This window comes from Varroa jacobsoni, unplaced genomic scaffold (genome assembly GCF_002532875.2).
Source record: "Varroa jacobsoni isolate VJ856 unplaced genomic scaffold, vjacob_1.0 scaffold_312, whole genome shotgun sequence".
NCBI lineage: Eukaryota > Metazoa > Arthropoda > Arachnida > Mesostigmata > Varroidae > Varroa > Varroa jacobsoni.
This window is the reverse complement of record NW_019213214.1, coordinates 194,180-207,919: the sequence shown is the minus strand read 5'-3', so window position 1 is coordinate 207,919 and position 13,740 is coordinate 194,180. Positions and strand designations below refer to the sequence as shown.

The 13,740-nt window shown below is 43.3% G+C and overlaps 1 protein-coding gene across 3 annotated transcripts in view; it reads right to left on the bottom strand.

Moving 5' to 3' along the window:
- The window catches only part of LOC111259254 (NF-kappa-B inhibitor cactus), a 19,623-nt gene that overhangs the window by 4,219 nt on the left and 1,664 nt on the right, over positions 1 to 13,740 (bottom strand). Inside the window, exons 1-3 of one of the 3 annotated variants that reach the window (XM_086967823.1) lie at positions 10,235 to 10,371; positions 4,512 to 4,702; positions 3,633 to 3,872 (exon numbers count right to left, since the gene is read on the bottom strand). In XM_086967823.1, coding sequence (XP_086823949.1) covers positions 3,633 to 3,872; positions 4,512 to 4,691 — 420 coding nt within the window. In that variant the 5' untranslated portion in view covers positions 4,692 to 4,702; positions 10,235 to 10,371. Of the gene's footprint in view, positions 1 to 3,632; positions 3,873 to 4,511; positions 4,983 to 10,234; positions 10,376 to 13,740 lie in introns of those variants that run through there. The other 2 variants (XM_022831133.2, XM_022831132.2) reach the window with 2 other exon arrangements.

Here is a 13,740-nt window from a genome sequence, read left to right as displayed (position 1 = left end):
TGTGTGTGTGTGTGTGTGTGTGTGTGTGTGTGTGCGTGTGTGTGTGTTTATCTAGCCTGTGTTTTTATATTCGGCGCAACGGGTAAAATAAAAAATTCAGATTCTTCACAAATAAAAAAACGAAATCGTTTTTAAATTGATTAACAGGAAACCCATACTTTTACCTCCAGTTTCTTTAAGGTGAAATAAAGCACTGATAACAATAAAAACAACTTCTATTTCTTATAGACTCTAGGAAATGTTTATTATCTCCACTAACTTAGTTATCCACTTTATGGTAAATTGGGAATGAAATTCAATTCATAGCTAATGGTGGATGGGACCGCAAACGGCATAGGTATTTTTTGCGACTAATCAAGTACACGGTTGCGGCCCGACATTTGTCAACAGAATAAAACGTCATGAACTCTATTGTTAGGGGCTCGCTACCGCCATCACCATCATTGTCGTCACCATTTCTGTCACCGCGATGCATTTTTATCGTTTTCCTCGTACAGTCCCCCAACAAGTCGAGCGTAAACGTCCAAGTAGCTCACTTTGGAAAAATACGGAAATTTATCTTGAGTATTAAAAGGAACCTAGATAAACAGCCATGCGCGTTTTGCAACATCTGGTCTCCTCAGAAAACCCATGCTGTACGGAGCCAGTACGAAGACCTTGGGCCTATGGCTGCCGGCGGTAGAAGTCAGGCACAACGAACCAGCTGTTGCTGGATTTCGATTAATGGAAAAGTGCGGACTTTATCCGCTCGAAAGTGTTGTTGCTCGCTGATATAGCGTGCGCTTTTGAAGTAACCTCTGGAGGCGCTTTTGAAATAACGGGAAGGCAAATCATGCACCCTTTGCTTAGATCGCCTGCTCTAACGGGTGCGGTTAGTCGACACTTAGGTGCTTCCCAAAAATGAATATTGGCGCTTGCGACCGGGCTAGAAGACCTAGCTCTATTGTCAGCAGATGCGGACGTGGCTGACAAGCTACCAATGTCGTTGACACTGAACGTGGTGTGAACAGATCTCTCGAAATAAACAATATGTAATTATATTTAGTATATGATAATGATCTGGCTGCTTGCACAGTAACATCAGTAATGGCAACCAATGACAATATGATACACGCACTCTGTTTAATGCTCAAGCACATATACAATATTTCTATTCCTGAAGCAATCAAGCTTAGAAGCTGGATAATAGAAGAGGTGGTATGTATATATCATTATGCAAAATATCATTATTAAATCAGTCTGACTATAGAATCCCATGGGAGTTTCCAGTAACGCCCACCGATTCGAGTAAATCAAATGTCCTTAAATCTAATCAAGGTTTTAATGGCGTTGGGTGTGTCTAGAAAGTTATCTATTGAAAGCCTGTCATGTTTAATGGTAAAACGAGTTACCCACATTGCGATTACCTTGGGATTTTCCTAGAGAATTTACGCTGTGGTTCGATGCCTAAAAGTACCAACAACTAACCGTTACCCTTTTTTTCCCATTTAAAGTACCGTGGCAATTGCCAGCACGAGTGGTAGAGAGATTCATGCCACCAGCCTCTTAGTCTTTGGCACGAGAGAGTTATTACAGCCATAGCTAGCTCTGCCATTTATTTTCAACTTGGCAAAAGCATTGTACCGGAAATACTGAACGGCAATAACATAGGGAAGTACGCCAGAACAGTGTCATTGTTATCCTTATTTACGCATCGTATAGCAGCCGTTGTCGCTTCTGCCATCAAACGCTACCACGGCAGACCCGATCACTCGTAGAATACAACACATATAATAATGACAGGTAAATGGATAGACAAATAGCTACCTATTGGCGTCCTCGGAACCGATGGGGTATTCCCCATACCAGCCCCAGTTACACATATTTCTTATTTGAGAGTTTCCTAACCATGGAATAGCGGATAGCGAGACAACTAGCGACCCAAAACGGAGTAACGGTAGCAGCAATGGCGTCGTGGCACCAACATTAACAGCTGGGAAATTCCTCAATATCCACTACACACAGTGTCCCCTGTAACTATACGCCAACAAACATTAACGACAGCAACATCCAATGCTCGTATAAACACTCTCACACACCAATAAAAAGAAAGGCTAGCGGATCCGTCCGTTGTCAGCACCAGCCAACACATGTTTGCTATAAGCCGACTGCCCTGTCAGCAGGCCAGGACAGCTGTGTGCGTGTGTGTCATGGAACGAAACGGAAAAATGTGCAATTCTGCTGCGCATAATGCTGCCAGTAGAATCCATGCCTGGTGACGAGAACGGCGTTAACTTTGTTTGATTGACCCACACATCGACGGGCCACGGCAGCAGCAGCCGCAGTAACTACGCCGTCTCAGCGTACCCGCGCTTATCGAGGCCGGGCGAGTGGGAGGTCCCAGAGCAACGCCGAGGACAACGCCATACTAGAACTGATTTCAGCAGCTACCGAATGATTCATTATGAGCGATATGTGCATAGTTCATTCATATTCACCGCAGCATAGGGTCAGTCAATGGTGACTGAGCCAGAAGCGCGGCTGAGGAGAAGCTCGCGACACCATCCTATCGAATTCCTCTCTTCTATGGGCCTGCTAAAAGGCAACGTCTCTAACGAGATGATATCATAATCGTCGAGAGCCACTTCATTGTCATTGAGCATCGGCCCAACCGAGTATAGCATCTTTTCGCAGGTTATTTGACTACGTGCGTTTGGAAAGTCGTGACAAATATTGCACTACTACGCGTTCTGACAACGCGAATACACGCCGTCAGAACAAACAAACAGGCTCATAAGTTTGTTTGCAGGAAATGACACGTAGAACTAAGGCTAAAAAGGTGAATAGTACCATCGGCAAACGTTGCATTGCCGGCCGTTGTCGTTAGAGTCGCGTGTAATTCTGATTCGTTAGAGGACGTCCACTGTAAATTATGGGAGTATTTGGAGGGAGCTTCGTTTAGGGGCAGCGTTCTATTATGTCACACGTGGTCGATGAGCAAATGTACTATAAATTCACGTTCAATCTAAAAATGATATAGCGGACGATCGACGAAAGAATACAGCTAATGATAAACTTTATCTTGACGATTTTTTACGGTAGAGTTGTGTCGAGCCTATTCCGAACGTTGAACAAATTCACCTAGTAACGTCGCGAGCGTGCTCGATGGAATCAACTAGAATTAGCCAAACGGAAAATTCCTGTCCGTATCTAAACCCTATGTAGCTACAGTAAAAGCTACCACCGTATCGGGAACCCATACTAAAGGTTTATTTACAAGAGTCACGTCGTGTTATTACACATACATTCACACAAAACGCTCTTCACTACACAACTACATAACAAAGCACACACACAAATTATTATCTAGTAGACTCAAGTGGAAATTGGAAAAAAAACGAAGCGGACAGAGAGGAAATCTCGCAACGGAACTATTGTATTCGACAAGTACGCTATTTGAAGGAAGGAAAAAATCGACGCTCACTGCGCCCAGAACCTTTCCACGTTTGTTAACATTTCCAAAAATCCGATCAGCTTCTGTGATATTATTAAAACACGTGGTGTAATAGCAGAAAAAAAAATCAGTAAATTTTTTTTAAATAAGTAAATAACAAATGATATAATCTATACAATAACAGGATATAGAAACCGACCTGGCCATAATTGTTAGCGATGTCAAGCAACTCGGGCGTTGGAGTAGCTCTCATATACTGTAACAGCAGCTGATGATGGCCTGTGTCAGTCTTGCCGGGCGCAGCCGTACTGGCCAGCATTCGATGAAGCACCGTATCTCCACATTCATCCTGAGAATAAATATTTTGCCAGCTGAATGCCCACGATGAGGTTTCTTCGAGAATTAGTCCCGAGTCTAATCCGCTTTCGGCGTTGCTCACCTATAAAGTTGAGTTAGCATTATTTTAGTAACATATATATGAAACTGCTTGTTTTTTTTATTAACATTTTTTCTAGCGGCCCATCCAGTAGTTCTCTAGTATCCATGTAGCGTTTGGCAATTGCGAATGAGAGAGATATTAGTGTAAAAATCTGTGACCGTGTCAATCAGACATATTCAAAAAATAGCGCTACATCAAGTAGCGACTGTTTGAACTATCGGCTAAATGATTAGACATTAGACAATGTTTGCTGTTATGGTCCGTTTATATATGTTTCGATTGCACCTAATTTAGCGTAAAACGCAAAGTTGAGTGCGAAAGTGAAACCAGAACATTTCCCAAACCGAAGATGACAAATATGTTCCCGATCGTGCATAGCGAAGAAGCCTATAAAGAAAAAGTAAGACTCGTTCGGATGTTCAGGATTTGGCTAGAAAACTAAACGTTTATCGATGATGACATGTCTAGCCAGTATTTAGTGCTTTCTTTATTTATTAGCAGCAACTTTGCAGTAGTAACGTAATAGTAAACGATACGGTTGAGTTTTATCGAAGCGTACCTCCTCTGAACCCTATAAAGAAATAACTCCTTAAAATATATAGTCGTACACATAAATACATGGTCAAAGATAGTTCTTACGTTCCGTTTGTTCGTTGCAAATCCAAACTGCTTTTCGGCCACCTTTAGGCGTCTGTACGCAGGAGTCATTTTCCCATTTTTGAGCTTCTCTACATCGACCGACTGGCAGCTGTTGATGCAATGAAACTGGTGAAAATCAAGGCAGCACTGTGAGCGCCTATTGCACAGGTAGAGATGCATCTTCACTCAGACTGACGTACCACAGGACAAAGCGAAAGCACACGATTCAATGCTACAATTAGCTCAGCCTTCTTCGCGAGGTATGCCAGGAGGATAGCACAGTGAGGAACGGAAATGCACACTTATGCTGGTAATAATAGTCGTGTTAATGGCCACAGACAATTAGAGTTTCCTCATGCTGCTCTAGTCGATTTCTTTGAATAAATGAGACCTGGCATCGCATGCCAGCTAAATGACCATGGAACTACCATACATAGCCTAGGAACTGCCGCAAGCCCCATCTGTACACCAACTACGAAGCCCGCTGGCCCAGGCGTGATGGCCACAAAAACTAAAGCTTTTTTTTGTGGAGAATCACTGTCACCGCTTGTTCTGCCGAAATTCAAATTGTAGCTGTCTTTTACAACTAAACAGCTTTCGACCGCAATCTAAATTACCTCTCACCGGCTGCCGTCGTTGACGCCATCGCCGCTGAGAGCAGCCTGTGGTCGTCGGATCCACCGCAGAGATCGCGTTTGCACGTGCTATCTTAATCTGCTGGGAACTGTTGCCACCGCCGTCGTCACTGTGGCCACTGATGCTTCCTCTAATAAGCACGCTTCAGCTGTTCGAGGCCAATACGCGCAACGAGCAGTCTCTGATATTGATAGCATTTGTTCACAAAAACGTGACACTACCGCACAACACCGTATTGAAATAAAGACGTCGAAACAAACACTGTCTCGCATGTTCTTCAATACGATCACAGCAGCGCACAATCATGTAGAAGATTGTACATAGGCACACCAGGCAGTTACACACTGGCGGTCTCAGCACTGAGTCGCCGCATTACAGGAAGCAGTTGAGACACTCACTGCGTTTACTTCTTGCCTAAACAGAATCGCTGGATCAGCTGGACTAGTTAACACGACTTTTCTAGAGTGGACTGTTGCCTTTTTTTTTTTAGCTGTTCTAGCTGTCTCCAGCCTTTGTGGCTTCAGGAGTTCCCTGAAACTTAGCTAACAGATATCAATCTGAAATGATCAGTTGATAGTAGCAAATATGCATATGCACAAGAGAGTCGAGCCGCTATCACGCAGCAAACCCTGTCACGCTACAATGACACATCGATCCGATTCGTCTGGCTTAGATGCGATGTTCCGGCTGCTGTGTGTTAGAGAACCGGGGCAGCAGGCGGTGGGAGCAACGCGTTGGACAGCTCCTTCGTAGTCAGATCAGATCACCGAGAAACATTACGCTTTGCTGAGATTGGCCTGACGTAGTTGTGCCTTTACTATGAAGGACACTTGCTGACTTGCCATTGCCTTGGTTAACGTTATAGTGGCGGGAATCTTTGTTCCGTCCGCGTCAGGGCTCCGCCACCATCGCGTCGATAAAGCCGCAGACACTACGGTCGTTGTTCCCTTGTGTTGAATCAATGAACGGCCAATTACAGGAGCAGCGGCGACACAATCGCTAGCAACCAGATCCGCGGTAGCGATCCACAGCAAAGCATTCGTCGTTTTAGCGAGCGTTGGGTATTCCCACGACCTCCCCCCGCCGCCAAAGCCATTGCGAACGCTAGCGACCGTCTGCGCTATGATGGCTTTCTGTCTGGTTGTCTATTTTATGATCTACCCGAAGAGATTTTCTATGCTGCCTATAGTACGACGGCAGAAGGATATTCTTCTGCTCAATGGTAGGAATATGATGATACTCAGCTTCGTCGTTCACAGAACGGCCATTCTAGCTGACTGCTCCCTACCTTTGCCAGCAGGTCTGCGATCCCGTGCGAGCGCAGGCGATGACACCCTCGCCTTCTCGACGCAGGCAGCCAAGTAACCTTCATTGCTAATTGCCAGTAGTAGCAATAACACCAATAGGCCTACATGACTGATCTGACAGGTTTCGAGGAAGGCTGGCTCTCCTTCAGCAACTGCTGACTGCTGGTGTCTTTCGCACCATGACGAAATAGCATAAATGAGTGTTTGTAGAAGAAGTAGCACCAGCGTCGGACAATCCCGTATCTAGCAGCAGCAGCAGCAGCAGCAGGGAAACAGATACTGTTGCGCTATTGTACCGTATTGGCAGATCGTACCACAATTGGAAAGCGTTTAGCTCGTTCGTTCTTTTTTGCTGTAGCGTTATCACAGTATTATAAATAAGTTTGTTTGGCGGGAAGGCCTGACATTATACCATTGGCTGTAGGCTCTGAAATAACTAGTAAGGACCGGCAGCCAGCTAAATGTATGTCAGCTAAGAGCGGGCAAGGAAATTGCGGTGCAAATCGCACCACGGACACGACAGAGTGGCCCACATGAAATAATCCCAGAACTGGTTAATGTAACATAACATGCTAAAATCGAAATAGACTATGGATCAATAATGGACCGCTAGTTAACTATTGCGAATTCTGCTAAAGTCGAGTTCCGGTGACAGTTTTTTTGGTCCTTCAGCTTTCACGGGCACCTAATTCTCCGAAATAAGAAGAGTGTATCTCTACAGCTCAGCTGGTAGTCGATTCCTGTGCGAATATGCTTCTGTAAGATCTCTACATCCTTATATACCTGCACACATAGTTAGATGGTGCCAGATGGATTTTCCCAGTTGAGCGACGCAAATACCATTTATACATTACTACACAGGGCTACCTAAGCAGGAATGGCGCACTGAACCGTGACCCACTACAAACATTTCCTCATTGTAGCTATATAGTATATTAATACAATATAGCACTATTTATTTTAGGATATTTTTCTAGAAATGCTATTTATTTGATAAGCCTTTTCTCGTGCTGCTCAAAAACCACAGTCGGAAGGTCATCAGAAGAGCCTCCAGCGTATCGTGGAGACGAGCGGCGGCCTCTTGTTTGTCTGTTTGCCTTTTGCATTATCCTTCGCCTGTATTAGAAAGGGTTTTCCCCGAGCCGATCGAAAACAACGCGGATGTCAATGCGCTCTGTGCTACGAAGTATGCAGCCGAAGCACCAGAGCCGTCGAGCAGTTGCATCTCTGGACGGCCGGCAGACAGCCTTCTAAACAAAACGCTTAGATATCGGCAGAGGGATTTTTGAAAATACCGTGTATAGGCAGCTAAATACGAAACGAGCAGATTTTTGTAGCTTTCTGCCTACAAGAAAAACAGTAGTACCGAAACTGACGCGCGAACAATTGTGTGCAATATAAATATTAGCAGGGACACAGATATTAGCTATCCTTCCTAAGTTGACTTGACAAAGCCCTTTGCTTCGTTGCGCTGCATTAACGGTCACAGGACGCCGAAGCGCACAGAAAAGCTGTTCAACAAATTACGCAACTGTCCGGGAAACTGATGAACGATACTAGACAGGAAAGGAGGTCAAACTGATGACCCAAAAAAAAAACATCTTCCCAGTGACTTGACGCTTAGTATACTTATTTTAAAAAAATTATCTAAACTACACGATAAGCTATGAACTTGAGAGTAGTGGTTTTGACTAGCTAAAACACTCGAGCCACACTGTTAAATAATCTACATGGATTGTCGTTAGTTTTTTAAAGAGATAGATTTCCTACTTCTGTAGAGAAAGCACACGTTCTTAGGGGTCGACAGTCCAGTTCTATAGATGAAAATTCAATGGACCCGATTATAAATACTGAACCCGTTTTAACTATTGTGTATGAATAAACATATCCCTGTAGTTTTCCAGGAAAACATTCTGCATGCTTTTAGCCTTCTATTATGTACGGCATATTGAATTCACGCGATCAGGCGATTCGTCTTCGATCAGCTGGAAAAATGTTTTTTCTTCAGACTAAACAACTGAGCTAATTGTTCAGTCATGCCGAGTTACAAATAGAATCATCTCTAGTATGCCGGCTTACAATATTTACGAAGCCTTTTGAAAATCTCCATTCGACATCAACGTTACAAACTGTCGTGGATGCACCACCTATAGCTTCTGACGCCTATCCGTCTTCGTTCGTCTGTGTTGGACAGAGTGCATGCATAAATAAAAATCACACTAACGTCTGATCCTACTTGTTTTCTTTTTAACAAGTCTGATGACCATTGACCTTTGCAGGTCACCAACCCGCCAATGTCTCACAACACTGCGCAGAAGGAAGTTGGGTACAGAGATTGGATCCTGATGACCGGTGCTAGTGGAAGGCCGACGACGTATACCGTCATGATAGTACTACGTGGTTTTCGCGACTCTATGTTGCTGATGAGCTGCTGCAGACTGCGCTGTCTCTGAGAAACGGATCGTCAGAGACAGGTCGGATAGTCAAGAAACGGGGAAAGCCCCGTCACACGTCACGTAATGTAAACTGGCAATGCGGCCGAGAAGAGCTGAACATCGTCTCATTTTTCTTCTGCTTTTTCTGCTTCTTCTTCTTCTTCTTCTATAAATTGTCCTTCTCCGGATCGGTGGGAAATTGCTGTGTTTTTATGCGGCACTTTGCCCTTACACTAAAGGAGAACGAAGTACGGGTAGACTTCAGGTCGACGCTTTGGTCCGTCGTTTGTGCTAGCCAATAGACTTCTAGAACCAATAAAATCATTAAGGTAATAACATTGTTATGGAAAATAATGTCCCGCAATAGTCTTTTTCGTATAGTATATTAAAAATTACTTGCGACTTTCAACAGGATGTGAATTTGCGACGAACCTAAACGAGACACCCTCCCTTCGAAGTTCTTCGGTCGGTTGCGTTCTGTTGTGTCATTTTCATTTATCTATCAGGACGAGATCAGTAATAGTGGTTTCTGTTGTGTTATTCTACGGTATTTCGCACTTTAGGTTCAGTAAGACGAGTGTACCTTGATAGCGTCTGTCCCTATACTCCCACTTGCTTTCGCAGCAACTTAATGTAGTGTGATAGAACCTATTTAAAAATAAGAGCGACCAAAAAACGTTTGCGCAAAAGCAGCCGCTATTACCCAAGACGTGAATTAAGGCCAGATTATCTTCAACGACCAAACATGGTCAAATATACATAATACTAACTGATTGTTGCTGATAAAATCCTAACAAACGTAAAAAAATGACATTAATTGCTATACGCATTGTAGTGCTGATCAAAGATACTATTCCGATAAATATATTACGGACGTTAACTTGCATCTTACAGCTAGGACGGGTTTAGAGAAAGCGCTCAGGCACTGTAAGCTGTACTTTAATGGTACGATAGTTAATGTCCAAACTTGATTCATACCTATGTCTTTTTTCCTAACTATACATAGCATATATGTGAACTATTTCTATCTATTTATTTCTGACATGGTACAAATAAATATGGCGCCCTTAACCATTCCGTTTCATATCATACAATAGCGTATTATAAGTAATGAGCATAACATTTGTCTAACTAATACATACTTTTGTCAAAAGGTGTAAAGTTTTTTCAGTCGAAGCGATGAACTGCCATCATCGTAAGCGTGCTTTGTGTATGCACGTGCCTGTGCGTTCACCTAAAGTTCGCATCATCTGATGTCATCATTGTGCCCATACGCGGCAAGAATCATTCATGGTTAATCTACTTGGGATTTAGGATAAAACCGTGAGCATTCTGGTATACTTACGTTGATTGCCGGATAGTCTGAGGTATGGCTCTGCACGCTTTGTAGCACGTTCTGACTACTGGATAAGGGGATGGCGGGCGACTGAAATATGGAGCCAGATAGAAACCCTGAATCTTGCTGATCCGTCTCCGATTGACTTGGCTGCAACAGACGACAAAGCAAACAAACTATTGAATTATCTCCGGACCTTAATGGGTAAGATCATGTTTGGTAGCTGTTCGAGTTTTCATGATGCCAGTAGGAGGTTCATCCTTACATAATTCCTACGAATTATGTATGAAACACATTTTCTTAATTAAAAGCTATATTATTAGAAGCTCAAAAAATGAACTCATCTCAAAAATAGCACTAATAAGCAAAAATGCACATGTATTTCACATTACCGTAAATAGGTTTATGCTCTTTTTGATTATTTTTCGACCCATTCAGTCTAACCCTTGGACTCTTTAGCAGCTCAATACTGAGCAGTAACAGCACGGTATTTTTTTCGTAGTATTTTTTAAATCTATAATATCAACGGGTGTTCGTTCTCTAAAATTACGAAAATAAATCTCTAGCACCCGCCATGATGGATTTACGATTCCAAAAAAACTGTTTTCTTAGTACCGAGAACTGCTTATGAACGCATGCTCCCTAAGGTCAACTAGCCGCCCAGTTTGTGTCCACAAACATGCATATAGTGTAAAGGATCACGTTATTTTAGCCACTTTTAGTTGTTGCGACTTTTGAACAAGTGAGCATATACTAACTAGCCAAAGAGGTCTTTCGCATCGTACGACTTTCGCCCAACCTTAGATAGCTGGTGTATTCCGCGAAAAAAGTCTTTTTTCTTAGAAACCATTCATTCATTCATCGACCCATTTGCAAACATCGGCCTTTGTTCCGAGATGTTTACATCTATGGCTATGTTGCATCGGTCGAGATAACTGATAATCAATTGGGTCCGTGTCCGAACTGTACGCCGGATAGCTTAGTGTATATCGTTAAAGGTTCGTTACCGCTTGGTGGGTTACCCAAGTAGTATGTGATATAGCGTCGCCCTGCTCCAATGGAAAGTCCTTTTCTATAAACTTCAGGGCTTAAAAAATAAGCTGATTCGTGTAACAGTCTTCTTTTTTGTGCTTTGAATAACTCATAGTATAACGCCGCCATATCATGTCAACGTAGACATTTGATTATAAATATTCCTTCGTGGTGTTGAACTGAAGGGTCTAACCATTCTAGCCTGCGTTTCTGACTGATCTTTCATCACCGCAAACGATTTTATATAGAAATGGTTTTGTTTTTGATGGGCAAGCAACGGAAAGCATGTTTTAATATGATTTGTCTGGCTATTTTCACTGAATTTATGGGACTTTCCTTTTTTCCCTTTCGATCCTTCCTAGTACATGAATTAGTAATAGTTGTCTCGGTCCTTCCTAGCCGTTCAGATAGTTCTCGGGTTAACCGCACCGTATTTTGCTTAAGAAGGACGCCGGTTAAATAAAAGTAACAGGACGTGCCCAATAGTCAAACCAATCATCCTAAGAAGTTTCACTTAAATATAATTAGCCAATCAGCGTCATCTGCCGGCGACAACGGGAGCTTCTTACTCAACCTGGTACAAAACGGAAGTAGAATAAGCTCAATGTAAGTGAGGAAACATCGTTAGTGATCAGTAAGAAAGATGACCATTTCGCTGTATCCATAACATAGCTCTGAGTCACGTCTAGCCACTTGGCAGAAATCTAAATAAACCACACCGGTATAAACACAACGGTATCAGCCATCAACACTGAAAAAATGTCAACAAAATGGCGGGAAATTGCACACCTACTACGCTCACATCCTGCGTTGGCACTGACAGAAGAAAAAACATTATACGACTACTTTCTTTGAAAGTTTTTTGCATTTGTCATACCTCTTTGTGTTAGAGCTGATTTTTTATCACTCCTATCGTATGCCGTTTAGTCCGTTTTTTGTCCACCGATTTTTGTTCAGCTTCGATCAAACAATATTTTCGTTATGTTCTCTATCTAAATCCTCTCCATCTTTATTTTTCTTCTCAGAGCGGCCGCCACCTTAAATATCTAGCTGGGAAAGCGCTATTAAGTTTCAGCACCGTTCCAGCTATCAAATCAGGCAGGCAAACAAGCCGCTGTTGTCGCTGTCGTCCAACGTTGATCGGCGCAGGAAATCGTCGAGGGAGCGACGATGATGACTATAGCCATAGCTGTACCGGAGGATATTACTACTTCACAAAGAACACTAATACCGATCGCATCAGCAACTAAAACGACACAAAGCCACTAGCGATTTCCTTTGACTCAGACCAGCACTCGTCATTGTTCGCTCGATTCCACCGCGTGCGCTGGCCTCGTTTCTCGTTCTTTAGTCGATCCGCCACTGCCACGCTTGCGACTGGAAAAAAAGTCAATTGCGCCAATGATACTGCTGTTGGCTCGAACGGCCCAGGAAAGGTCGGAGGGCCACCGTAAGCAAAAAAACTTACTGGCTGGCGTGTGCGCGTGACCAGCTAATGAGCGATCGTACACGAAATTGCACTGAACATCGACCAGCAGCTAAAGATATATCATTGTAATAAGCGACGAGTCGTTCAAAGCACCAACTGTGGATCCATCCCCGTGTTCTAGTAGTGGCCACTGCAGTGACATCGGCCGCATAGGTCGCGCTGTTCTGCTACTATACAGAAAATCATCGTTCTTGCGCTTCTCTTCAACTGGAGAAGACCTGTTCGCTGGAGACCCATAGCAGAGATTTCATAGGGCTACAACGATCTCGCGTGTGTGACTAGCTGAAGCGGCGAATACAGGGCGGACAAAGGTCACCACGAGCGTAAAGGCACTGCCGCGCGATCGACGCATGCATAGATCGCGCAGAATGGAATGACGCCGAGGAATCACCATAGTCTGGCCGCGTTCGTCATCCGTAAACGCTACGCCTTTTGAAGCAGAGTTCTGGATACATTAATTCGCTGAAAACTGACAGTCGACTAATCGCGCGTGTTGCCAATCTGTCATTAACACATTGATTGCCGTCCCAAGAAAGAGGGATACGTAGGGAGTACATTTAAGGAAAAGGACGGTAAGAAATGCGTCTCCTACTCTCTGAGTCGCGTTTTCTCTAAGCATTTCTACAAATAGTATTATACATTGCCTGAAACATAATTTCTGTTCTGTTCTGTTTCAAACGCTTTCAGGATAACCCATTGGGCAGGAGTGTCTTGAAACAAAGCTTATTATGCGTTTTTTTTTCAACGTAATATCGTACGAATATCTATTATTACGTCAAGACTATGCTACGTACAGTTCAGACAAATCTGACTGTGCACTGGGGCAAATTTAGCTCTAAATTTAAAAAAAAATTAAACTAGTTGAAAAAAAGGACATCCCCAGTCTGGATAGAAGCAGGCGGATCGAAGTGCCAACGACAGATCAAAGTTACTGTTCGTCTATTTCCTTATATACAAGCTCCACTTTATATCCTTATAATATATATATATATAT